General features: G+C 37.7%; 1 protein-coding gene across 7 annotated transcripts in view; it reads right to left on the bottom strand.

Annotated features, from left to right (window-relative positions):
- The window catches only part of LOC5564866 (organic cation transporter protein), a 294,930-nt gene that overhangs the window by 218,112 nt on the left and 49,148 nt on the right, over positions 1–27,670 (bottom strand). For 3 of the 7 annotated variants that reach the window (XM_021855313.1, XM_021855314.1, XM_021855318.1), the window contains one exon: positions 4,487–5,144. In XM_021855313.1, the coding sequence (XP_021711005.1) occupies positions 4,487–4,808 (322 nt within the window). In that variant the 5' untranslated portion in view covers positions 4,809–5,144. Of the gene's footprint in view, positions 1–4,486; positions 5,145–27,670 lie in introns of those variants that run through there. The other 4 variants (XM_021855315.1, XM_021855317.1, XM_021855316.1 and 1 more) reach the window with 3 other exon arrangements.

The following is a 27,670-nucleotide window of genomic DNA, read 5'->3' as shown; positions in this document are numbered from 1 at the left end:
CAAAGAGGACTCTGCTCTAAGGGATTTTTGCTAACATATCCTCTAGAAGCTTCATTATATGAAATTGAATAGAACATTTTGTCATTAATCAAAGAATCCTTTTTTAAAATGTTTAAGTTTTATACAGAATTTCAAAGAAAAAAACAAGCAATTAGATTATGGTGGGGAACAAGTTTGACGGTAGAGGAATAATCAATATTTCCAGAAAAACTATAGTCGTCGAGAAGAAATAAATGCCACACAATAAACCTTTTGGGGCCTTCCTTAGCCGAGTGGTTAGAGTTCGCGGCTACAAAGCAAAGCCATGCTGAAGATGTCTGGGTTCGATTCCCGATCGGTCCAGGATCTTTTCGTGATGGAAATTTTCTTGACTTCCCTGGGCATAAAGTATCATCGTACCTGCCACACGATATACGAATGCGGAAATGGCAACTTAAGCAAAGAAAGCTCTCAGTTAATAACTGTTCAAGTGCTCTTAGAACACTAAGCTGAGTAGCCGGCTCTGTCCCAGTGGGGACGTTAATGCCAATAAGAAGGAGAAGAAGAAGACAATAAACCTGAAACATATTGGTAACGATTTGGCCGAACAAACTTGTGTAGAAATATTAACTCAGTTTTAGTTAGAACAATTTAAACCTTCGGGATGTCGCGTACTGTGTACAACAGTTGTGATTTATATACCGCGCACCCCCGCTAATTTGAACGGTATCTCATGCAAACCATCGGGGTTCATTTTTAATTTGAACATCTAGTCACCCTAGAAACGTGTTTCTGGTTACCTTTTACACTGTTTTGTTTTGATTCTGCGTTCCGTTCCACAGCGTTCCATCTCACTTCACTCCGTTCCATGAGCTAAATGACGTTTGAACCATTTTTAATTTGAACGATGTGCAAATTAGCGGGGTACAGATTAAATAGTGTTCAGATTAAATGCGGTCAAACCAACGGGGGTACCCGGTAGACCAATCCAATTGCCGGCGTAGTAGTGCAATGTTGACAAAAAAAAATTTGTTTGCTGTGAGAACTGTCACAACATTGCTTTTGTTTGTTGTGAGAAACAGATATGCTGCCGAGAAATCACTTCCTTGTTTGACTGATGTTGACCGAAAGCTTACATGACGTTAAACAAACATCGATACGTTTTCATTCTGAGGAAATCGACTTGTGTAAGATTGATCGTGCATTGGTATTCATGCCAGTTTGATTGTAGACCTCTATGCTGGCATTTAGCAACAACGACATCTATCGACAGAAAATCAATATGTATTTTTCTTACAACTCAAATGTGAGATAAAAACGTTCTCAAAATGTAGTACAACAGGGAGTGTTGGCCTGTTTGGGTATTATTTTACTCAATCTTCAAGAATGTTCAAAACTACTATATTTTGAGTGATTTGCAAGTTGGCATTTTAAGGAAGTATTCAATTTCCAGTGTTGATTCGGTACTCATTGTTGAGTTACATTAATTTTAAATGATTTTGTAACCATTTAGTATTATTAACACCGCTAGCGTATGACGGCTTACCATAGTAGCAGTTCCGAAAGAACTTGAAACTATCGAGAACCAGAGCTACAGGTCCAAATCCCTGATAGAGATGGTGGTGGTCATCATGTAAAGAACAAACGGACAATGCTGTATCGTGTCAGCACCAAGGAGGCAGCCCCTTTAGCAACCCTTGTTAGGTGGCCTATCGAAGACTCTTCACCAACCAAGAAAAGCAAAAGTTGGTAGGTATTATTCACATTCCAGAGATCCAGAACAAGACAAAAATTAGGACTCATGCCAAACATCCAAATTCATCGAAAAACAGCGATGCTTAAAAGAATAAATCAAACAGAAAAATATAAAAATGTATCAAAATAATGTCTTATAACTCTAAAGAACAAGCAGTGTTGAAAAAAAAACAATAGAAGATTCAACGCCACAAACAATTGCTATATAAGAAAACGAAAGAATAGTAAAAAATTCATTTAGTTTCATCGTAACTATAGTAATCGATTTCTCAATATTGATTTTTCTCATTGCTGATAACTTGGGCAGACCTGGGAGGGAGAAACCAATACAAAATTTCTGTACGTCATAGGATTCCGCTGTCACGAACTGTCACTGTGAGCCCAGATCTCAAACATTGGACTAACATGGAAAAAGCGCGTAACTGATTAAACACATTTTCGCATTTCAGCAGAAGTGACAACAATCGAATGAAAATCAATTCATGCACACAATGCAAGTAATGTCACGTGAACACCTTTCAATCGGATTAAATATAAAGCATTGAAAAACGCATCGTTTTACTTTTTCCAATAAAAATGAATATTTAGTGCATAGAAAACTGTGGCCCTTTTTCCATGTTTGTCAGGAAATATCGAAAGTACACAACAAAGGAAACTAGCGATTTTCCCCAAGCCTGCCTTGATTGTTGTTGGCAAGCTGGAGTTATCTTGCAGTTCAAACAAACATTGCTCTATATTTCGTGTGTAGTATCGGTGCCTCCCTCCCAGGGCAGACTAATGTATTCGTTTGTCGTCATCATTTTAGTAGGAAGTTCAATATCTCCATCAAAACTAAAATTATAGGAACAATATATTTGAATGTGATATTCATTTAAATTTAAATCAACAGCTGTAATAACTATAATTGTAGTTACATAATATTTCGAAAGAACAACCAATATTAGAAAGAAGGGTCATCTCAGGCGGTGCATCATAATCATTATAGGTAATTTGGCTATTATTGTGGTAGTCCCTATTCATCCAATATAAGAATCAAATCCACATTATTCATAGAAAACTCCATATTTTTTAAACATTATTGATGATTATGAAAGGTCGTGAAATTTCCGAGCTAAAACAAATTAATAATTTTAAATTTAAAAGAGAAATTGAGCAATCAACCAACAAAATTTCAATGATGAATTATAGAGAATCTGGATGTTTAACCAGTATCTCTATCTGCGAAACGAATTTCATAAAAAATACAAAACATGTTTAAACTAAATTAAAACTTCGAATCATTGAAAACAATATGTGGGCATCGATATACAAGAGAATATGCGTTAAAAAGCTAAGAAACAACACGATTCCAGTAAAAAAATGTATCGCATCAGTCAAAGTGTGGATATACTCACAAGACTTGGCAATTGTAGGGTATCCTTGAATCAACATTTTTGTTGTTTAGCGATTATTTTTGTTATTTGATCGACGAGAAGACGAAACAGGCATCGAAAATCATTCTTTTTTTTTTATTCAATTTTATATAAACTGACGAAACCGTAAGTGTCATTTACATGGAGAGAATATTATTACAATTTTCGTACATTGTGTAGCATTGATTTCATATTTAATATATTATTGTAAATCACAAAAATAGGTCCGCATAACCGCTTTAATATGAAAAAGTAACGCAATAAAAAACAAAGGAAAAATTTCAGATTTAGGTCGAAAAGATTTGTGTTTGATTTAAAAATTATTTTTTTCACTTCACAATATGCTTGATAAATAAGAGTTTGCAAAATACGCCAATACCGTTTTGATTCATATTACGGACACTTAAGGCCTCAGTGAAGTATAACCCAGCTTGGACCATACAAAATAAATCATTCTCTATGATTTTATAGCGTTATCGAGCGTCGGAAGCCCTTAACTTTTGGATGGTGGGTAAAGAATACACGTCCGCAACTTGAATAATTTTAAATAAATCAAAACGTGTGGCCTTTTCATGATTCTTATTCCGGACGCTCCCTCACTTTTGCCTCATATTCCGGACGCTTTGATTCGAATTACGGACTGCTCATGATAATCATTATTGGAACAGTCAAATCATCAATTGAAATCGTTCAACCACTTAAGAGACGTCTAAGGTAGTTGGGCATTATAAATTTGCAACGATATTTATGGAAAAAACCTAATAAAACGAGCCTTGAAAATGAGAACTTTTGGACGGCGAAAATTGAAACATTTCGTGTGAAATGTTTCCCATACAAACGAGAGTGTCCGGAATTTGAAGCTGTCCGTAATATGAATCAAAACGGTATATAGGATTTGGACACTGACATGCGGTTTGCATTTGAACATCGTTCATAATTCCTCCATACGATTAGTACAATAACTACTTGGGCACTTCTATGGTTCACTTTGGCATTTTTGGTTTTACTTTGCTGAATTGTTTGAAATTTTGCAATAAGATGTACTTCAATATGACGCATTTTGTGGCCAAATTTGAGTTCAGTAGTTTTCGGACAATCCCGCTGCCGGAGTGTATCAAAAGTACCAATAATAGGATCCGGCTCCCTACCCTATGAAATGTTGTCGTTTTTTCTAGTAGTCTTACAGTCAACGGACTTTTTCCTCACGAAATTAAGTTACTGATTGGCTTACTCATCGAAGTCAATGAATAACCACCGATATACATAGTGATTTATAATGTGTAACAAACTTTTGCCCAAAACTGGAAAATACAGAAAAGTACAGGTCCATAAAAACTCACCTTTCGTGTTCGAATGTCGCTTGCCGCGTAGGGGGCGCTGCTCGTCGAAAATCATAATCCGTTCCTCGTCGTCACTATCACGATCGCCACCGGAAGTGCAATCATAGCGAGCATCATCTTCGTCATCATCACAATCATCAAAACCACCACCAACACCAACGGAATCAGTTTCCGGGCGACCCCTTTCACTATCGTCGTCAATCATTCGTCGTACTGGCGAACAGCTCGCAGCAGGTCGATCCAACAGAACTGCAATTTCAAACTCGTCACTGCACTCTTTACTGCCAGGGCCTGCACCCGTTAGGGACCACCTTTTGGCCATTTTCACGCTCACTCACGAAATCCAAGCCGATTAATCTGGACTAGGTATCGATTGACTCTTCAATCACTGCTGACGAAAATCACATAAAACTCACTTCTCTTCTTCATTCGTTTCTTCAATCCTATTTTCGGCAGCCGTATTTCGAAACACTACAAAATCAAAACCACGTTCGATGTTTACCGGCCAAATCGCTAATCCCGAGTGTCAACTCGACCTCCGTCAACTGCGGTCTTACACCTTGGTCAGGAATTTGTTGATAATAATCAGGAGTTGCAAATTACCACTTTCAATCGTTGTGAGTGGATACACCTATCATCACTTGTTCGGTATTCTAAACTGGTGGCGGCGGTATATGGAATCGTCATCGCGTGGTAAGAGGTACATCCCGGACAGAAGAGCATAACAGAATTGTAACAAATGGTGTTATGAATTTCAATTTTTTAACAGTATCAAAATGACAAATATTAAAACAAAATAAACACTGATTGCAACAAATTTAAAACAGATATTGAAACGATCATCTCAAAATCATGAATCTATGACAAAAGGTAGAAAGACAAAAGGTTGAAAGGACAGAACGTCGAGAGACAAAAGGTCGAAGAACAAAAAGGAAAGGACAAAAGGTCGAAAATCTTTTTTCAAAAAAGGATATATTTCCCATCATGAAAATTGTTTTCGACCTTTTGTCTTTCGATCTTTTGTCCTTTCGACGTTTTGTCTTTCGACCTTTTGTCCATGAACCCAAAATCATAGAACATTTAATTTTTTTGGTGACTTTAATTTTTTCTATGTTTTTCTTCTCCTTCTTCTTATTGGCATTACGTCCTCACTGGAACCAGAGCCTGCACCTTAGCTTAGTGTTCTCATAAATACTTCCACAGTTATCAACTGAGAGCTTTCTTTGCCAAAGTTGTCATTTTCACATTCGTATATCGTGTGGCAGGTACGATGATACTCTATGCCCATGGAAGTCAAGGAAATTTCCATAATGAAAAGATCTTGGACCGGCCGAGAATTGAACTTAGACAGCTTCAGCATGGCTTTGCTTTGTAGTAGCGGACTCTGAACACTCGGCTAAAGAAGGCCCCTTCTATGTATTGGTTTTAAAAGTGATGTTCTATGTGTCAAATATCAGAATAGTTAAAAAATCAGACTTCCAAATACAAAATTTCACTCTTTGCACATAGCTTCACCAAGCTTAGGTCCCTTAGTTACTCGGTAGCTTAGTTGATAAAGCACTCGTCTAGCATACAAGACTCGTGGGTTTGAATCCCATCCGAGCACGTTTAATTTTTTTTTTTTCACAATTTCATTCAGAAAGAAAAAATGTCTGCAGAACACGATTCATAAACATGTCTGAAAATAATAAACCCTAATATTAATATCAACAGTTGATACAGTTATGTTTTAATTTTGTTATGCCTTCCTGATCGGGACCAGCTCGTCATCTCGTCGTTGTAGTCACACGCGGTTAATTAGAGTTAATTGTCGTCGACCTAATTGTATGCAAAACTAAGCTGAACTGTGTGCAGCAAGCTTGGGTTGACCGGGTGTTGTTAGACTTGGACGACGACGGTCGGTAGAACAGGCAGCAGGCCAGCAGGGCAAGAAAGCAACTCGCAATTTGTCTGCGAACTGTCGTCGTAGTGTTGCAGCGGGGAAATCGATCCCGGTTTACCCTTCGACTCAATTACGGATGACGAATTATTGCGTTCCCTCCGGTGAGTGTGCATTTGGGAATCTACCTGGATGACCGAGGCGAATAGCGGCTTCAAGGTGCAAGTGCAAGGTCGTGTGAAGGCGATGATAGATTGCAACGATTTTTGTCTAAAATTATTGATAATTTTATTCGATATTTGTTCCAATGTTTCAACACTCGATATTCTATGTAACTATACCAGAGAGGAAGCATCAGAATCATTTTCAAAATTTTATTTTGAATCCTCAGCAAAGCTCTGGTATTACAACAGCTAGTCCATTTTGGTACAGCATACAACATGGCAGGCCTGAAAATTTGTTTGAAGATCAAAAGCTTGTTCTTAAGACAAAGTTTTGATTTTCTATTAATAAGGGTTTTGGAAGCATTAGGAGTAATCTTCCATTTTTGCAAGAATGAAGAAAAAATATCCAAACTTTTTTGTAATCTACTACAGGCAGGCTTCGGTCTTTGGCGGAGAGGCCGGTGTAATCCGTATACAAAGATTTTTGACATCCCTGAGTAACTCTGGTAAGTCAGATGTGAAAATATTGTATAATATTGGTCCCAAAATGCTGCCTTGAGCCATACAGGAATTCTTTCAGACTTGGATTTCTGATAATTAACCTGAAGGATACGATTTGACAGATAACTTTGGATTATTCTAACAATGCGTGTCGGAATATTAAAGTTGTTTAACTTTACAATCAAGCCTACTTGCCAAATACTGTCGATGTCTATGTTTAGAAGAGTAATACCAGTAGAATTCAGATTTGTTGGAACGAACAAAATTTGTTACACGTAAAAGTTGACGAGTGGTCAAATGTTCATTAGGCCGTCACTTATTTTTCGAAAATGCGAAATGTTGTAAGTTCGTCATTGTAAAGTGCTCGTTTTGTTTAGAAAAAAATCAGGTAAAAATTTGAAGTCCGTACGTGGACGCTAAGTAGTCTCCCAACGACCCTAAAGGTATTAGGAGTAGTTGACCTCCGTGCACCAAATCGAGCTCGCTGCTGTAGTGTGCACAACATGAGTACGAAAAGCCACTAGTAACTAATTGATAATCAACATATACTTTTAAGTAAAATAATATTTTATGTCTTTGGTAGCCATTTTGTTTTTGGTCAATTTACCAAAAAAAAAAATAATATGTGGGCTATACATTGCCAGGTAATAAGGAGCTACTCTGAAAAAACATGCAAATCGGTTCAGTATTCTTGGAGAAATCTGAAAATTACGATATGAGGTTTTTTGAAGTTTTCAAGATCTTTATTTGGCCAGCGTGGTACCAGAAATATAAATGCTCATTACTCAAAGACGGTTCCACCAAATTTCTTCATTTTTTCACAACATACTCTTATTACACTGCGGAACACGTTTCTGTCTCATGCACCAAAATATCGCTATTTACTAAATTGAGGGTAGCTGAATCCATTGCCGTTTTCAAAAATATCATAGCACGTCTAGTTTTTGAAATATTCGCTGTTGTAAATGCTAAATTTGACTATTTCAACCAACTTGCATGCAAGTTTGCCAGCTTGTATGGCAATTTATTCGCTTAATTTGCCGCAGAATTCAAACACCATTTAATCTTAATTTATTCGAACAATTTCAATCAAATTTTATCTCAATTGAAAGTTGAAGTCCTATTTTACATGCTTGGTGGCTTAGATCACTCAAAAGTTTGACAAATCATACCTTAAATTTCGTATAAACATCAATTAAAACAGTGTTTTATACAACTTTGGCGACCTGTAGCTAAAGATTGTGACGTGCTGGAACATTTCTGAGAACGACATCAGATACAGGAACCTCAAATCTACTAGTGACACATAGTTTGACCATTGAGACACGCAAAAATGTTATTTTTGTTTCGCTGTGTTATTGTATTGTTCTAATGAGTGAATATCAGAATGTCATAAAAATTCTGTAGCCTTAGATATTCACGTGGGTTACGGCTACGCGTCGGTCCCCAAGGAATTTTGTAATATCTCCGGTTTCAGATGACCAATAATCAATATCGACACATATTCTAAAACTAGAAGAGTTTGAAAACTAGTTTTTGAGAGCTTGTGAAAAACTGCTGCAAAAAAAACAAGAAACAGAAAAGTTATCGCGATTTGAATATTTTTTTGGGGTAAAAGATGAAGCTGCCGGTAGAGGGGTTAAGTCCTATTACTTGATATACAGATATATAAATTGCATTCGAACATAGTCTTAAACTTCGTTGAGAAAATTTTAGTAACAGTTTGAAAAGTCACGTTAAAATTCGTTAGTTTCGTAAAACTTTAACTATAAATATGTTTGTCGAGATTTGTGGGGGGCCCTAAAATGTAGGGGCTCGGTGGCCAATTCTATATTTTTAGGAAATTTTTATTTTTTTTTCATGTAAATTTTTGTTTTTCATCATTTCTTAAAAGTTGAAATCTTAAGCTTTCATTCCTTAAAAAAGATTGAAAATCGAAAAGCTAAACATTACATATAATTTGCATGTGATCACATCAATTTGTCCATCTAATCCAATTGCAAATTATATGTAATGTTTAGCTTTTCGGTAGTTGTTAAACTTCCACTCGGCTGGTTAGTCGTAAACCACGATTCATAATTAAAAACAAGTATTGAAAATCGGTTGAGCTGTTAAAAAGTAATGTTTTTTTTTAATAAAAAATCTAATGCGCTGATTTTCAAAAAAATATAGCTTAGCTTAGCTTAGCTTAGACTGACTACACATATCAATGGTTGCTATTCCGTGATTGACCGAAGTCAGTGAAAATGCACAAAGAATCAACTAGAAGTTTGGCTGGGATTGGCCATAATCTTCTTCAGTGTGCATAATTCAGTGCCTCTATTTATACAAGGTCAATAACGGCGCCGGCCACGTCCTTGCAGTCAGGTGGGATTTAGGGAAGGAATGTTAGTGTGTAACCTTTGCTATTTGGAGACCGTGTTTGCCTCTGCATCTCCACAAAGGTTACTGGGAGGGATGTTTGTTAATGGCGAGGATCGTTGGGTCACAGGATTCACTTTGATAAGTGATTAGACCATGATAAATAGTTATTTGTCAAATATAAATATGCTTTTATGAAAATATAATATTTTCATTTGATATGAACAATTTCTATGTAGAGGAAAATTATGCCGACACTTGAGGTGACGAACCATTCAAAGTTTGTTGAACAAATACCTAAATGTAACATTCCTACAGCTGTCAGGACGAAAGCATGTGTTATTATATTGTACTTATTTGAAAAGAAACAAAAAACTCGATTGGCTGGAACATCATAGAACACTCTTATTCTTATGCCGACACTTACAGTGGTGAACCATCCAAAGTTTGTTGAATAAAGTGACCTTTCGCAAGTCTACACTTGTAGTGTCGAACCCCTCAATGTTTTTTTTAATTACAAAAATAAAGGTAAAAAAGGGGTGTTCTGAAAATAAAAAAATGTTAAACATAAATAATTAATAAATCAGAGTTTGTGTCGACACTCACAGTGACGAACCATTCATAGTTTGTTGAAAAATCATATTTACGTCCCACCATTGTAACGATCAAATGTGCAGTCATACATATTTTATAGATTAGAAATAGTAGCATGAAACGAGCTCACCAATTGATCCGTCATCCTTGACTGAGCAGCAACAATCATCTTTCAGCTTAACTCGTTTGCTCGGCTATATAAAAGCACTCAGAGAAAATAGACGCACGACCGGAGAGGGAAAACAACTGACGACTGCTCGGGCTTTCTTGACGCACTGCACATATGTTTGACCCTGCCCTCGTCACTCGCTCCCGCAGAAGCAAGCGTCAAGGTCGAAAGATCAAACGGAACTAACCGATCACGGCACTTATTCACTTTACTCGACCGACGCGCGACATGTTTGATCCTGCCCTCGTCACTCGCTCCCGCAGGAGCAAGCGTCAAGGTCGGAAAATCAAACAGAACTCCGCACTTTGTTTTCGTTTTTTCTTCCAAAAAACGCGATCCGGACACAATGGATCCGGATTCCGGCGCTCGCCCTCAAAGGAGCATGCAACAGATTCAACGGATCAAACACTACTGACGCGACGATTCTTTTTTTTTCTTTTTTTTCACCCGCACTTTGTTTTCGTTTTTTTCTTCCGAAATCGCGGATCGCGTGATCCGGATTCCAAAGCTCGCCCTCAAAGGAGCATGCAACGGATTCAACGGATCAAACACTACTGACGCGTCGATTCTTTTTTTTCACCCGCACTTTGTTTTCGTTTTTTTTTCCGAAATCGCGGATCGCGTGATCCGGACACAATTGATCTGGATTCCGTCGCTCGCCCTCTAAGGAGCATGCAACGGATTGAACGTATCAAACACAACTCTGCGCTGATTTTCAAAAAAATATATTTAAAAAACTAAAAAACATACATCGTTGAAAATTTGACAGTTAACGTAAAATTCTCTGAACTTTCAAGAAAAAAAAAATGAATACAGCAATAGCCCCTCTTGTCCCGAGGCCTTCAAAACACGAAAAAACGGAAATGTTTGGTCTTTTTCGTGTAAAAAACATTTTTTGTGAAATTTTATATTTTTCTTGAAAATTCAAAATCTTTAGCTTTTATTTCGTCCAAGAAAATTGAAAATCGGTCAAACAATTCAAAAGTTATATTTTTTTAAATAAATATTTTTCAAAATCGCGATTTTACTGGTCCTTCTATTTCGGAAATGGGTCCTCTTTACTTAGAATCGAGTAATGTGAAGGGACCCAAATAAACTCAGAGTAGATCGTATTTCGTGGACGAAATACGAGGAGTGCTTAACTTGTATCATTGTACAAACAACCTCCTTGTGGTGAGCCTATCCGTAAAAATAAGGTATCGTTCAAAGGGAGGGGAGGCACTCAGGTCTAATGCATACCGCAACGTATACCTATGGATCATTAATTCTTTTAAAGTTCATTTTTATTAGGTTTTAATCAAGTACATCTATGGAGCGTCGATGGATGTGTAAGTGAATCACGTGCTCTACGCTCTTGCCTTTCATGGTCCAATTCCAGTTTGCGACTATTTTGGACAATGTTTTTCATGAGAATACCATTTGTAAAATAAAACTTTTTCTTATGGAAAAATTTCATAGTTTGAGCTCATCTCAACTGGTCATAAGTTTCTTCAGAGTATGTCGTAACGCACAAAATTCTAGAGAAATCACTTGAAAATTATTTTCAAAAGTTTTTTAATGAATTCTTTGAGATCGTATCGGCAATGATTTTTAGTTTTTTTTTTCAGATTTTTATTGTACGTACTTTAAGACCTAGCACAAATTCCGTACAACAAAGTCGCTCAGATATAACGCGATTTGTGCAAAACTGATAACTCCATCAACAGACAGGTAGCGAAAAAAATCGCTCAAAATTCAAAATCTGCTCTTGATAAGTGCAGAATGTGTGAAAATCAGATTTTTAACTGCACTAGTCATGAAATGGTAGTATGGTAAAGCCATACCCATACTTTCTGGGACACCTTGTGTAATCGCAAAAAGACAATCAACATAATTCTTAACTAATTTGTCTCTTTGTTTTCCAACTTCCATACATTGTTTAAACTCGACAGATCATTATTCAATATAACAATACATGACTAAAATTACAAACAGTAAAGTTCCTTCAATTAGCAATCATCGCGCAACACCAACCCACGCCACTCCAAAAGATCTTAACAAAATACTTCTGCTGCTCAAAACAAACATCTCAAGCATTTTATCGATATTTTATCACCAGTGATCTCTCAACCCTTTGATTCAACTACACCGACCGGTCCCCCTCTATTAATTGTTGCATGATAATGCGCCAAGGCGGGATTCCTCGATTCGCGATCACGACGCTCACCGGCAGATTTCCCCTATAAGAGAGCTCTGATCGAAGAAAACGTGTGCGCGCGCGTATTATCAAGATTCCGATTTCAATTAATCTTACCGGCATGCCGGTCGACTGGCGTCTATTAAACAATAAATGTCTTTATTAAATCCACACTGTCCGCGGCGTATGGTGAAAAGTCACACCGCACAGTGGTAACGCCTATTGGCCAAAAATCTAAAATTAAGTTGTTTTGTGTTTCTCTGCCATATCGTTACTTGGATCAATTATACTCTAAAGTATGCAGAAACATTCTTCTTCTTCTTGGCATTACGTCCTCACTGGGACAAAGCCTGCTTCTCAGCTTCGTAGTTATTAACTGAAAGCTTCCTTTGCCAATGATGCCAATTTTCGCATTCGTATATCGTGAGGTAAGCACAATGATTCTCTATAACTAGGGAAGTCAGTGAAATTTTCATTACAAAAAAAAATCCAGGACCGAACGAGAATCTCATCCAGACTCCTTCGGCATGGCTTTGCGTTGTAGCCACAAACTCTAACCACTCGGCTAAGGAAGGTCCCTACTTTTTACCGCATTTAATCTTTTAAATAACACTGCCTTCGCTATATGTGAAGACAACATTTCTCAGATGACAATAGCCTCTAGAATGTTGTTGATAGTCAAATCATGATATATTCGGCAATTTTTGATGGTTTCTTTCATCAGATATTATATAGAATGTTCGTAGAATAAATGGAACCACTGTGCACCCAAGTCCCGCTTTTTCACTCGTTTGTTTGTAAATAACCTGTCTGCGGACGTTCATTCACTGCTGAAAACAGTCAACAAATTTTGTTTTTATTAAACACTGAAGGGGGCAGTGCAAACGACGCACCTTCCGTCCTACCGATAGTGCGAACTTTTCTTCGAATGAATTTTTCCGATTGGCACAACTCGACGCGACGACTAGCAGTAGCGATACTGCCCCCACAGTACGAAGGTTTCTCTCTACAGTAGCCAATTTGTAGTAGGTAGGTACCTACTTGGCAATGCTGATGATGATGATTGTTATTGTGTTGCAATTAGCAAATGCATGTATGTAGCTGCTGACCGAATAAAGACGTATCTGCTGGCAGGCCAACGCAATATTGAATGTTGTACCACACTTGAAGACGCGCCTTTTCAGAGATGAAATTATCAATCGCTGTATTGCGATTTTTATTTGTCGATTTTCGTACTACTTGCACTAAATTGATAAGAGGTAGGTAAGTGAACATCTGAGTGGGGAAATGAATGTTCGTGCACTTGGACTATATGTTTCAATTTAAACATAAGAGAACTCTATACGTTGAACGCAATGCAAGCTCAACCCAAATTTTTGTCTTCGATCTGAAAATTTCATTTGTCGCTATATAAAATCGATTAATCGATTCATGATTTTTTATTTTTTTTTATTTTAGGATTTTTCAACATTGAACCACCCTATTCTAATTTTTTTTCAAGTTAATTTGCTAATTACATCGAAATGCGCAATCAGTACGACACTGTAGACAAATTTTCCTAACATCAAATCGGAGCAGCTTCTAGCTCAGGCTCTTTGATTCAAGTGAGGAAAGGGAAAGCAAGGTTTCCTTCCAAATCGCAAAGAAAGGAGACTGTCACGTTTTGCCGAAAACTCATAAAGATTACGAACTTCTCTCAAACATCTTGAAGAGAAGAAGCACATTTTTTTTACTTCTTCTTCTTTTCGGCATTACGTCCCCACTGGGACAGAGCCTGCATCTCAGCTTAGTGTTCTTATGAGCACTTCCACAGTTATTAACTGAGAGCTTACTATGCCAATGATCATTTTTACATGTGTATATCGTGTGGCAGGTACGAAGATACTCTATGCCCTGGGAAGTCGAGAAAATTTCCAACCCGAAAAGATCCTCGACCAGTGGGATTCGAACCCACGACCCTCAGCTTGATCTTGCTGAATAGCTGCGCGTTTACCGCTACGGCTATCTGGGCCCCATTTTTTTTACTTATGACGACAAAATTGATCGTTTGTTCAAGGTCGTCTTGAAAGGTCTCTCAAGTGACCATAAGTCACCTGAAGAGATCAAAAATGGAATAAATGATACACTTGGTTTTACCCCTGTCGAAAAAGAGAAACCAATCTGGCTTCTTCGTTTTTCCGAACTCTTTTCCGCACTCTCAAAATATATTTTAGTTCACTTTAACAAAAGTGATCTAAGTAATACTAAAGCTTTAGAAAAAGCTAGACTTATGTTCGATGTCCGTGTGACATGGGAACAATTCCAGAAACCTGGATGAAATTTACAAAACATCATTCAGTGCCGTTGGCGCCAAAAGTAGGGTCATGGTACAAATCATTGCCGCATGAATGACAAATGCATGATTTGCGTAGGCTCTTCTTACGCTAAGGACGTCGGTCCTGTGAAGGAAGATATCAAAAAACTTGTATGTGCAAATTGCGGGGGCAACCATAATTCTAACTTTTGGGATTGCCCTTCGCGTAAACGAATCGTTGAGGCATGTTCTAGGCACATTTTTCGTAGCCGGGATTTCCCAGGTAGAATATCCAACATTGCTCAATTTTTAGTTGACGATCCACAGTGCTTCGTCCCTTGGACAAAAGTCAAAAAATCAACTTTCATATTCGACCGAATCAAGTAGGCCATGATGTTAACATATGTTTTGAGCGTGTAGTACAGATATTAGAAAGTTCGTGCAATTTTCAAAACAAACCAAAACACCACGTGTTGACAAGTTGTTTCATCGTTCTATATTATTCATTGTTTTCGTGTCAATCCAGTCCCTCTATAATTCGCTTCATTCCCATCCTTATTTTATATTTTCAAAATGAAAGTCGTTTTGGACCGTATTGGAACACGTAAGTAGGAGTCATTCCATTCAATTTTCTGTGATATATTTTAGCAATTGTTGAAAAGGATGCTTCTGAGCTACATGCTTTTTAATACAAAAGAAAATTAAAACACTTATCTTCTTTTTGCCCATACAAAAAAGTACCCCAAAGTACCTTTCTGAAATCCACTTAAAAATAAAATGTGAAGTATTTTTTTGATTCTGAAAGTGATTCCAGCTGCATATGTTTGCCAATCAGAAGGCCGGCTCCAAAGGCACGTTCCCCACCAGTTGGGAGATTTGTGCCATAGCTAAAGACGTTTTGCAAATTTTATTGTTGCAAAATAAACCAAAATTAGGGTAAATGTGGAAGATCATACAAAATTTTAGTGAAGCAAAACTCCGACTGGTTAGCAAAACCAGTTCAGCTCCCGCGCAATCAGGAAACTGAAGATATTTCCAGCTCAGCTGCAAAGGCTGGCATGGGGCTTCACAAACCGTTCAATGAATTTTCAAGAAAAACTAAAAAGGAACGTGTTGCAGATCTTATCAACGAAGAACTCGCATTCACTGACAATTTATCAAATTCTTCGAGTGAGGATCAAGTAAAGGTCATGACTGCAGCAAAGGCATTAACTTTGAACATTGATTTAGATCTGTCGGAACGAAAGTGCAATTTGCTTCGAACCATTTTGAACGAATTACATCCGAACTTGCTTCCTAGCCTTTATGCGCTAAAGCAAGAGAAACAAAAAATAATTCCGAAACCGATTTCTGCATCAGAAACAGCTGCTACCAGAGTTGGGAAAAATTCTGAAATTCACACTACAGTAGGCAAGCGTAGCAAATCACAGTCAGCGGAGCCAGTGAAACTTACGCGTATCACTGCTGTAGGCAAAATGCCTTGAAAATAGCAAAACACCCGTTGCTAAGGGCAACCCAAAACTACTGTAGGAAAATGTTGTATTTCCCGCTGCATTTTCCGCATTTACAGCCGTCAATGACACTACTGAATTATAAAATTCGTGTACCTAACATAGGCTACTTGATGAGATTCACAACTTTGAAATACTGCATTTGAATAGTCAAGTGATTTTCGCAAAAACTCAAGCCTACTACTATTACCATTCCCAGCTCTGGCTGCTACATTCGATCTACAACAGCTCATGAATTGTACTGCATCCAGTATCATGAAGGATATCTCGTTGAAAGCTTCTACTGCTGTAAAACTGGTTTGCAAGTGGGGCTTCGATAGAAGTTCAGGACACAGCATGTACAAACAAACATTTTCAGAAGCAGGAAAATCGTATGAAAGTTTGCTGACCGGAACCATTGCGACGTTCTGTTGAAAATGATCGAAATAAAAAAAATAAAACCCTCCGGTCAAACGACATTTCAATTTTCTTTTGTAGCAATAATTCAGTTCTCGGATGATTAATAGCTCGTAAATGAATTGGGTTGCTAATAAAAAAACTTTATTCAACCTTTTTTATTGGATTTCATTTTATTCATTGGAATAATCCATACTTCAATATTTTTATAAAAAGTTGGTTATTGAGACACTTTTATGGTTACGCATGTCACATACATCGTTCATGAAAACGACTCAAGTACTTTTTCATGTATTTTTATTTTGAACATTTCTTCCAAGCGAGTACTGTTCTATGGTGTCAAATGTAAAATTTGACGTATAAGCCACTCATGCCATTACTGATATAATATGTGTCAATTATGCCAATAATGATTTTTTTTTTGTGTATAGCGAGATCCTCCTCAACATCGTAGGACAAAACCGCATAATACATCCCGTTATGACTTTTGTCCCAAGTGCAATACGTTCGAAGCACTGTGCGATCGCTTGCTCAGTAATCATACCCAACAGGTAAATTATAATCATGCTCATTCATAAGTTAATATTCATCCGTCGTGTAGCCGTTCGAACCTTTAAATTATGAACGGATTTATCCAAGGAAACTTCTATGTCAATATTGTAGTAGACAGTTTCAGTTCCTACTCTTGAAATTGTCTTCCTACATGTAACCGTTTTAATTGTTTCTAATCAAAAAGAAGTACCACAGGCAACTCCTATTCCGTCTTTTTATCAATGGTTAATACCAACATAAAAATCATTAGAAAACGCACCTACTTCTAGTAACATGTCTCCCTTTTGTTTTGATTTTTTTAACTGAACGATTAAATCAAATGATTGATGCAATGTTCAAAACCACCACAATGGCTAAAGCGAGCCAATTTATTGTAAAATTTACTAATAAAATTGTTATCGGATTACGTTTTATTTTGAATTGGACTGCTCGTTTTTTGAACGGTAAGAGGACGAGTTGTTCAATTTTCTAACAACTAATAACATACATATAGTGGTTATCACGTCGAAGTAGGAATACGGATTCATGGACCCTTACGAAAACCTGTAAATCTGTCAACAAACACTGAACTATCGGCCAGGGACGCAATCTGGCGGGAGAAAATTAATAACTCGGTAACGAAGCATTTCCGGCATTTGGTGTCTCTTTGGCAAAGTTTTTTTTGTAACAACGAGGACCATCTGATGACATAAACGGATAGTTCGTAAATCATCTGCATAGGTGGCGCCACAATCTATTGTTTTACTATGACGTTCTAGAGACTTGGCATGTTCAGCAAAGTTGTTCGTTTTGAGAAAATAAACAACTCTCTCGAAGACTTCAAAACTCCACAGCCTACTGTTTCCGAGTTATTGGCAAAATAAGACCATAAATTATTGAAAAAATAAAAACGCTTTTTTTCACCGAGTTTGACGTTTTTCTTAAGAACCAAGTAATATAATTTTTTTTTCTGATAAAAATATAACAAACAAAAATTTGGGGGAATATTTTGAATAATACGCCGCATAAAAATTGAGAAATAATAAAAACTTGGAAAATACAGCAATTTTTAAAACTCAATATCTCCAAAAATACAAAAAATCGCAAGCTCAAATTTTCAGGCAACTTTGAACAATAATCGGTAGAACGGGTGTCAAAATTTCAGACAGGAATATTTTGGTCTTTTTGAGATTTTTTTTCATTTTTCTACGGTTTTCTTTTCATTGTGCGAACAATATTTTCGTGGCAAATATTTAAGTTTAAATTACGCTTACAATTAGGCCGGAACAAATTTGAAATTTTACTTTTGTCTCCCCCCCCCTTCAAAATTTTCAAAAAATCAGAAGGGGAAAATAAATAAAACATCTTATTTTCAGTGTAGATTTTCATTATTCTTTGTGTTTTTTAGCTAGCTTTGTAATTCGTATTTACTGTATTATATGAGCTAACAGGTGTTATTGGATAACAAGTCCTAAATCTGTTTGTTTTACTGTAACAGAGTTGCCTATGAAAAGAGATTTTTTTTATGATTTACATGAATTCTTCTTCTTCTTAGCATTACGTCACTACTGAGGCAGAGCCTGCTTCTCAGCTTATTGTCCTTATGAAAACTTTCACAGTTATTAACCGAAAGCTTTGTTTGCCAAAGTAGCCATTTTTGCATTCGTATATCATGTGGAAGGTACGATGACACTTAATGCCCAGGGAAGTCAAGGAAATTTCCATAACGAAAAGATCCTGGACCGACCGGGAATGTTACATTAGGGCTGTTCAAAATTTAAAAAAAGTTTGAAAATTCAATCTCCCATATCTTTCTTACAATCCTCACCATAAAAATAGTGTTTGGTGAAATTTTCAGCTTTCTAGGTGGTGATTTGAAGGTGACCCAAAGACGATCTTGGTTTATATGGAAATTACTATGAAGAAATGTTGAAACATGCTCCAACCACGTTAGTACTGGAATGTAAGTACAGATTTATCATCCCATAGTAAAAACTCATTCTTCAAACCATAATAAAGAAGTATGCTGAAGAGAGCAATTCAATCCGATCGATAGGAGAAAAGATATTCATGAGTTTATTAGCTATTATTTAGCTTCACAGCCCTGCAATTATCTACAAAAATCCCAAACAAAATTTGCTCAAAACGGATTTGTTTCTTCACCAACTTCCTTCATTAAGACTTGAAGAATAAGTTTTCCCTATGGAATGATATGTTTGTACCACCAGTACTAACGTAATTGGAACATTTTTCAGAATTTCTGCGTATTAATTTTCATATAAACCTACATCGTCTTTGGGCCAACTTTAAATCAACACCTAGAAAGCTGAAAATTTTACAGAACACTATTTTTATGGTGAAGATTATAAGAAAGATATGAGAGATTGGATTTTCAAACATTTTTAAGATTTGAATCGCCTTAATGTTACACATGTTGGACCAAATTGATACAATCTAAATATGATTTCAAGTTGCATATAAGTGCAACATTTTCGCAGTCATCTTGAAATTGTTATTAGCTAGAGTACAAGTAGAGTGTTACGAACATCGAAAAAATGTCGTGTTTATTATTCAAACATTTTGACTTGACGGATATATGTGGCAAAACATAGTTTTTCACAATATGAGAATAAAAAATGATGGATTTCCCTGAATTTCCATTTTATTATTTTTTGTCCCCCCCTCGACACATTTTGATGCAAGGTGACAAAAGAAGATTTTAAGATTTGTTCCGGCCTTAGTGGAAAAAATATATTTTATTTTTTCATTAAATTATTATATCTGCATACAGTACAAGATGGCTTTGGATTTCATCTGTAATTCATCTGTTACAGTATGGGGCAGCTTTCCATTTAAGCAAATTACCGGAATTAAAGACATATTTTAGCTTAAACAACCTAATAGTTCCCAAAGTCAAAGGAATCTACAAATTGATACCTTTGATCTGAATCCTCTGTTTCAAAACATCTAGGGTTAACATTCTTTCCGCTTAAAAACAAGCTCATGACAAGAGATTGTGCGCTCTGAAATTTGAGTATTTAGAAATATCGACAGGGATATGCTTTATAATTTTATTTCCGTATTGAAAGTAACACATTCATGAAATAAATTTCTCACCTTGGGTTGATGACCTTGATGACAACAATTAACTGACACATGATCAAATTTTTCATGGCATACTATATCATTTTTCGCATAACTTATGATGTCGCTCTTAAAACCTTTGGTAACCATGTGTTGTAGCATGATGTTTTTCATCATTTGAAATTATTTACACGTTATAAACAACGCTACGGTGAAGAAAGCATACTTTTCTTCCTGCCGGTGGTGTTGGTTTAGATGCTTATTCATTTATTTGCTCAAGAACAACAAGCTACAAACGTAGTTACCAATGGCTTTTAGGGCATCATCCTAGTTTAAGCGAGATTTGAATCATTGGAGAAAAACATACATGTACCCAATTTTAAACTACACTTTCATCTGCATTACTCGATATCATTTCAAGGAACTGCTCTAAAACTAAATTTCATGGCTACTATGATGGCATATTCAAACAATTTTCTAAAAGTTTTTGTTCCATGACTCGTTATTTCTAATAGTCGATCGTCCCTTCAGATCGATCGATATTTGAGTAATATAATCATTTAACAAAAATGCAAATATATCCAAAACACCAAAATATATCTCTCTGAAATTTTGACATCTGTTTCATCTACTATTGTTCTATGTAGCCTGAAAATATGAGCTTGCGATTTTGTGCACTTTTAGAAATATTAAGTTTTAAAAATCGCTCTATTTTTCAATTTTTTCTTAAATTGTCCTAATTTTTAAACATTATATTTTTAAAAATTTTCCACCTGAGTTTGTGATTGTTATATTTTTAACAACAAAAAACATTTTATAACATGATTTTTAAGAAAAATGTCAAATACTGTGAAAAAAAACGTGTTTGCACTAATTTGGCTTAATTTCGCCAATAAATCGAAAACAGTAGGCTGTGGAATTTTGACGTTTTCGAGAGAGTTGTTTATTTTATCAAAATGAACAACTTTGCCGAACATGCCAATACTCTATCACGTCACAGTCAAAAGTTAGTTAGCGCCACCTATGTGGATGATTTACGAATTATCCATTTATGTCAGTACACTACCATTTTAGGGGGTTAACTTAAGCGCTCGCACCGGCAATTTTCAGCAGACCAGCAATGCGCTTGGTTTTACTATGTCTGTAGTCGAAATCAGATTGATGAAAATTATTTCTGTCAAATGTATCAGTAATGTGGTGGGATGTGCCGTAAACATAGTAATTTGTTCTTAAATTCCATGGTAGTTTTAAGAATGGGCGTAGTCAGCTAAAATAGTATTTTTTACTACACAATTTTTTCCCGTGTAGATGGTCCTCGGTGTTACAAAAAACTTTTCCAAAGACACCAAATGTTGGAAATGCTTCGTTACCGAATTATTAATTTTGTCTCGCCAGATTTCATCGCTGGCCTATAGTGCACTGCGGAACTCTAGTTTTCAACAGATTCAGCTGTGCCAATATTCCCATCTCAAAAAGCTGATCTGGTTCTTCAGCTTTACTCTCCGGAAGATTATCCATGACCGCCAGCTTGGAGACGGGTCTGAGCAATGTTCCAGAACTAGTGCGAACTGTCGCTTGCCTAATACGTCCGTATTTTCCCGGGAAAACAGCTGTAAGCACACCTCGATTCTAGCGGTTCCTTACACTTTGTCCACGATGAAGACAACATAACATACTGCTATCGCTTTAGCTTCCAAACCCACTTGGTCCGTCTTGTAATGGCTGGTAGATACTCACGGATCTATCTGCACCAGAACTGATCTAGAACGTGCTGACAAAGTCTCCATTCGCTTCGTAGAATTGTACTAATCTCCGTTGGTATCATTCCAGTTTGCTTCACTCCGTCTAAGGAGTGACTGCTTCCTGCACCGAAGTTTTCAATGGCATGTAGGTTGATGGCCGTGAATTAAACATGTACCCAGCTTCACACAGAATGATTAGGAACACTTCTTCAGTAAGGGTTCTTGAATGGTTCATTAAGTTCATGGCAGCTTTAACATTAAGCCCTGATTATCCTCTCCCACGCAACGCCCATGTGCAGGGAATCAGGAGGGATAAAAATCCAATGTTTCTGTAGGTGAAACTTTCTGATAGCTTCCAGGTTTAAATAGCTTCAGGTTGCTTCGCCAGCTCCTGTTCTGTGTCAACAAAATTCGTACCGTTATCGGTTAAAATCTTGCCCCTCGTTTAGCGATAAATCGACGGAGTGCCAGCATACACGACTCCGTTGACAGAGATGCCGCGGCCTCGAGATGCACCGCTCTATCTGCAAGGTAAGTGTAAAGTACTACCCATCGTTTGACGAGACTCCTCCGTTCTTAATATTGTCACGTCGAAGCAGAAATACGGACCAAAATAGTCTATCTCAGGGGTTCCCAAACTTTTTGTAATCACGGCGCCCTTTGACATTTTTTTATCAGAAGCGCGGCGCACTATTATCATTTTATACATGAATATTTTCGACAAAGTTTCTGCCAGACTTTTCATGCTAGAACAAAATCTACTTTTGCAAAAAGTACGTTCTTTGATAATTCAATAAAATTATTGATATGAAAAACAATTGCACATTTTTTTTACAAAAATAGGAATCTGCAAAAAATATTAAATTATATTTTGAACTATCACAGTTTCTGGTGTTTCTGGATCCTGTAGTGAACTTTAAATTCATGCTAAATTTGCGCCGCTTGTATTGTACAAGCATAAAAATAGAAAAAACGACAAATTTTGAGCGAAGCAGGATTTAAAAAAAAATCGTCAAAGGATTCCTTTCAATTCGAGGCTATAAAAATGTCTTTACATTTGCGAAAGATTTTAACATGGTTAACATTTTTGCATCAGAATAAGAAATAAGAAAAGTTAAATTGTTTCTCCCAGTGTTGTGAAACCCCCTTCTCGATATAACTAAGCGACTTTAATTTTGATAAGGAGAATAAAAATTATGGCATTTTCCAGGTTAGTTTACTTTTTGACATATGATCGCAGAAATGAGCCAGCCTAGGGCTGCAATTCTCTTAAGCAAATAATAACATAAGTTCTTCCGTTTCTATGAAAATGTGTAGTATAACACAGGTAAACAGAGGAAGAGCAAGCAAGCAAGATGAAAAAATCATAGTGGAGCTTTTAACAACACAATGTAACTCCATCCAGCCTGAAGATCTGTTTGTTACTGAGATCCCTACCAGCAAGGTTGTGACTATAGCGTAAAAACAGTTTGATATCATTTATAGAGGAGGTTGTTTCAGAACTTCATCAATATATAAACTCTGAGAAAGTTCTAACTAATCTTACAGAAAACTCTATTACAGTAGACGTTCGGTCGGTGCAAACGTCCGGTAACTGCAACAATTCTCCAGTTATCGCACCACCAAACGTCAAAATGGTGCGCCATGTTAGCCCCTGTTAGCCCAAATGAACAGTCGAATGAATTTCACGTTCATTTTACGTCAGTTGATGGGTTGTTGACGTTTGTCAGTCGTTGCAGTTATCGAATTTCGTTCGCTAAGTGAAACGTAAACATGTTGCAGTTACCGAACGTCTACTGTATATACCTTTACTATGTTTGTCAACATAAATTTGGAACATGGAATTCGAAAAACTTTGAACATAGATATTAATTTTTTTTTAGAACTGGTGAGCGATATCTCAAAGCTATCTTAATGTTTTCACTCCCAAAAAGTTGCATTCAACTTCTGTGGCGAGCAGCTTAATTGTCTTCTTTGTTCGATTTTCGTATTCAACTTTCGTCTGATGCTTTCGATCAATGTAATACAATTATAACATAAGTTGAGAAGGTTTGCCAGGCCTTACTTTTAATCGGCCCACGGCGCCCCTGAAAAAGATTTAAGGCGCCCCAGGGCGCCGCGGCGCACAGTTTGGGAAGCACTGGCCCAAATGAACAGTCGAATGAATTTCACGTTCATTTTACGTCAGTTGATGGGTTGTTGACGTTTGTCAGTCGTTGCAGTTATCGAATTTCGTTCGCTAAGTGAAACGTAAACATGTTGCAGTTACCGAACGTCTACTGTATATACCTTTACTATGTTTGTCAACATAAATTTGGAACATGGAATTCGAAAAACTTTGAACATAGATATTAATTTTTTTTTAGAACTGGTGAGCGATATCTCAAAGCTATCTTAATGTTTTCACTCCCAAAAAGTTGCATTCAACTTCTGTGGCGAGCAGCTTAATTGTCTTCTTTGTTCGATTTTCGTATTCAACTTTCGTCTGATGCTTTCGATCAATGTAATACAATTATAACATAAGTTGAGAAGGTTTGCCAGGCCTTACTTTTAATCGGCCCACGGCGCCCCTGAAAAAGATTTAAGGCGCCCCAGGGCGCCGCGGCGCACAGTTTGGGAAGCACTGAGTCTATCTCGACACTTGAAAACGGCCTTACAAATGGCGTAACACGCTCCTTTGGCAGTGAAGCCATCCGCGGGATCTGCGGTTCTGCTTTGTAAGTGCGGCACCACTGACCACTACTAGCAACCCTGCGAACTTCTGCGCGCAGGTTCGAGACGTGGTATTTCTGTTTGAGGTCGTTTACCATGGTTTCCCCAATCTGATGCCCATCAGGTATCAGAAGGCCGGCTCCAAAGGCACGTTCCCCACCAGTTGGGAGATTTGTGCCATCGCCATATTTGAGCCTATTTCATCATCTACCCGATGGGAGAGGAAAGGGAAGGGAAAGATGGGAGGAAATAGGAGTGGGGTCCCTTGAAGAGGGAAGATCGCATAAGCGAAATGAGAGTAGCTCCATACCACAATGGGTTCGAACAGCGCCCTAAAAAGGGCACTGCAAAACGCATGAGCGTAAAGAGAGCCTATAGCTCATTACCACAGCGGGTTAAGAATAACAGAATCTCCTGAAGGCTTCTGAATTCAGTTTCACTTAATAAGTGTTTACCAAGTAATTGGAATCGCATTTGCGCAAAAACTGGACAGTTACATATCAGGTGATACGAAGTTCCATAATCGGAGTCACAACTATCACATACAAATGAGTCAGCACGCTGAATATTTGCCATGTGATAATTGAGTCGGCAGTGGCCTGTCAACGCTCTGACCAAGAGACTGCAATTCTGCTTTGACAGATTTGTTAAATACTTCGCCACCCTTGGAGATGGCTCAGTAATGTACAATTTTGTTTGACGACATGACTCCAAACTATTCCAATATTGCTTGTGCTGAGTTGCCGCCCAAGAATTTATCTGAAGCTTCACCCAGCACTTCGAAAATTGGAATAGCCGGCTCAGGGCCAATGAAGTTTTGCTCCATCGCGAGCTAGCTCATCAGCCAATTCATTTCCAACGATGGAAGAATGGCCAGGTACCATACAAGGTTTACAGAGTTGACTGAATTCTGTTCCTCAATTTGAGTTCGACATGCGATAACAAGCTTCGACCTTGAGTTGGCCGAAGCGAGAGCTTTTATAGCAGCTTGACTATCTGAACAGAAGTATATGACTTTACCCATTACGCGCTGTTGAAGTGCTGATTGCACTCCACACATAAGGGCAAAAATTTCCGGCTGAAAAACGGTGCAATTTCTACCAAGTGAGTAAAACTGATTCAGCCTTAGCTCACGAGAATATACTCCTGCACCAGCTCTACCTTCAAGAAGGGAGCCATCAGTGTAACATACTATATTGTTTGATATACTTCTTTCCAAATAGCCAGACGTCCACTCTTCCCGTGAAGGGAATAAGCCATTTTACGAGACGTTCGAATGACGTTTTCTGGCGGGCCGCTCATTGTTGTTGTTCAAAAAACTAGCATGATATGTGAATGGCGCTGGTCACATTTTTGTTGGCGATGACGTCCCCGTCTCTTTCAGCGCATGTTTCTACCAGGTTTACATGAATTACAGGTAACGTAGATGAAAAATATCTTCCCTGCCTACTGATTTAAATTTTACATGCGAAAATCAAAAACTTTGTTTCATTGCCACCAGCGCCATTGATGAATATGCTCCTTCCAAATGTAGCGCTAGAAGAAACGTAAATAAATCGGCCCGCCAGAAACTTTCAAAGCTGGTAAACAAAAGGAAACCATATGATTCGAAACGTCTCATAAAATGGCTTATTGTGTGATAAATGTCCTGTAAGGAAAGTGACAAGCAATTGTGAGATCACTTGGAGCAAGGACAATTTTGTCCCAATTCACCAAAAGTGGAAACAACGAAGTGTGTGTAGATCTACGGTTCACTGGATTTTTCTCCAGTAGATCCAGTACCCACAAACGGTAAGAGCAAGAAAGTGCTTCTTGTTTAAGATATATGTGTAGTAGCGCAACGTCGAAAAGGGCCTCGACCGCTGCTGTGGGAGTTGTAGAGAACGCACCAGACATCGCCATCATGCACATCCTTTGGAGATGGCCCAATTTTGATTGGATTGTTCTCACTTCGCCCTTTTGCCACCACACAAGACATCCATATGCCAATATTGGTCGAACAACTGTTGTGTAAATCCATTTGATATATTTGGGTTTGAGGCCCCAAGTTTTACCAAAGGTTCGCCGGCATTGTCCGAAGGCCATGCAAGCTTTTTTGACTCTGATCTGTTTTGATACATTCGATGGTATTTGTCGATGATAAGGTCGGCAATTTGATGTCTTTTGGGCAATATATTGGGCAATAGGAAATTCTGCATTGTATGTAACAAACGGTAAAGCTCCAATGCGCCCGTGCGCAGCACACCACCTTCATGGATGAACAGCGATAGCTTGCTCAACGGACTGCACTTTTCCACTTCGCTGATCACTTCGTTTTCATTTCCTAATCTTATCTGCTCTAAAGCATTTATCTCGTTTGAATACGCATCTTCCTGCGCGATTCTTCATAATGCACGCTACGCTTTCTGAAAATCCTCCTAATACAATCTTCCAGATGCCTCCACAGTACTTCGTCTGCCACGACACATGACAAATGAACAGCCAAACAAACGCAGTTGATCGCAGAAGATGTTTCCATTTCGAAAATCGGCTTCAATCAATGAAATCTTCGTTGGTGGCTTCCCGTAACTCTGTCGGATCTTCGGCGTATTCAATGCCATGATGTGGCCATCCACTCTCTATCTTATACAAGAAGTCCGCACCTTTGAACCAACGGTTGGTTGGATTCAGATCTGGCGCGTCTTTCTATTCCGTCGCAAAATCGGCAACGTTGAGTTCCGACGGTACATATCTCCACTCCAGTACCGTGGTGTCGTCGAGGATTTCACCTATTCGCACGACAACAAACTGACGATATATACTGGCATCTAACCGTATCCACAGTAAAACGGTGCTGGAATCTCTCCATAAATACCGCTTCTTGATTTCCAGGAAATGGCTGTCGGTAATGGACTTCGCTAAGCGACTCCGCATTCAACTTCAGTCGCAGAATCGATAATGCACGGGTAAAATGCGGCACTCGAAATAAGGAGAATGAGTCATGATTTCGGGAGGAAAGTGTATTTTCATGTTATGGAAATACACAATAACCAAAAGTCATGAAATCATGTAGCATTTTACCGTAACGCAGG

The sequence above is a fragment of the Aedes aegypti genome, chromosome 3 (genome assembly GCF_002204515.2).
Source record: "Aedes aegypti strain LVP_AGWG chromosome 3, AaegL5.0 Primary Assembly, whole genome shotgun sequence".
In the NCBI taxonomy this organism is placed as follows: domain Eukaryota; kingdom Metazoa; phylum Arthropoda; class Insecta; order Diptera; family Culicidae; genus Aedes; species Aedes aegypti.
This window is presented reverse-complemented; position numbering and strand designations above follow the sequence as displayed.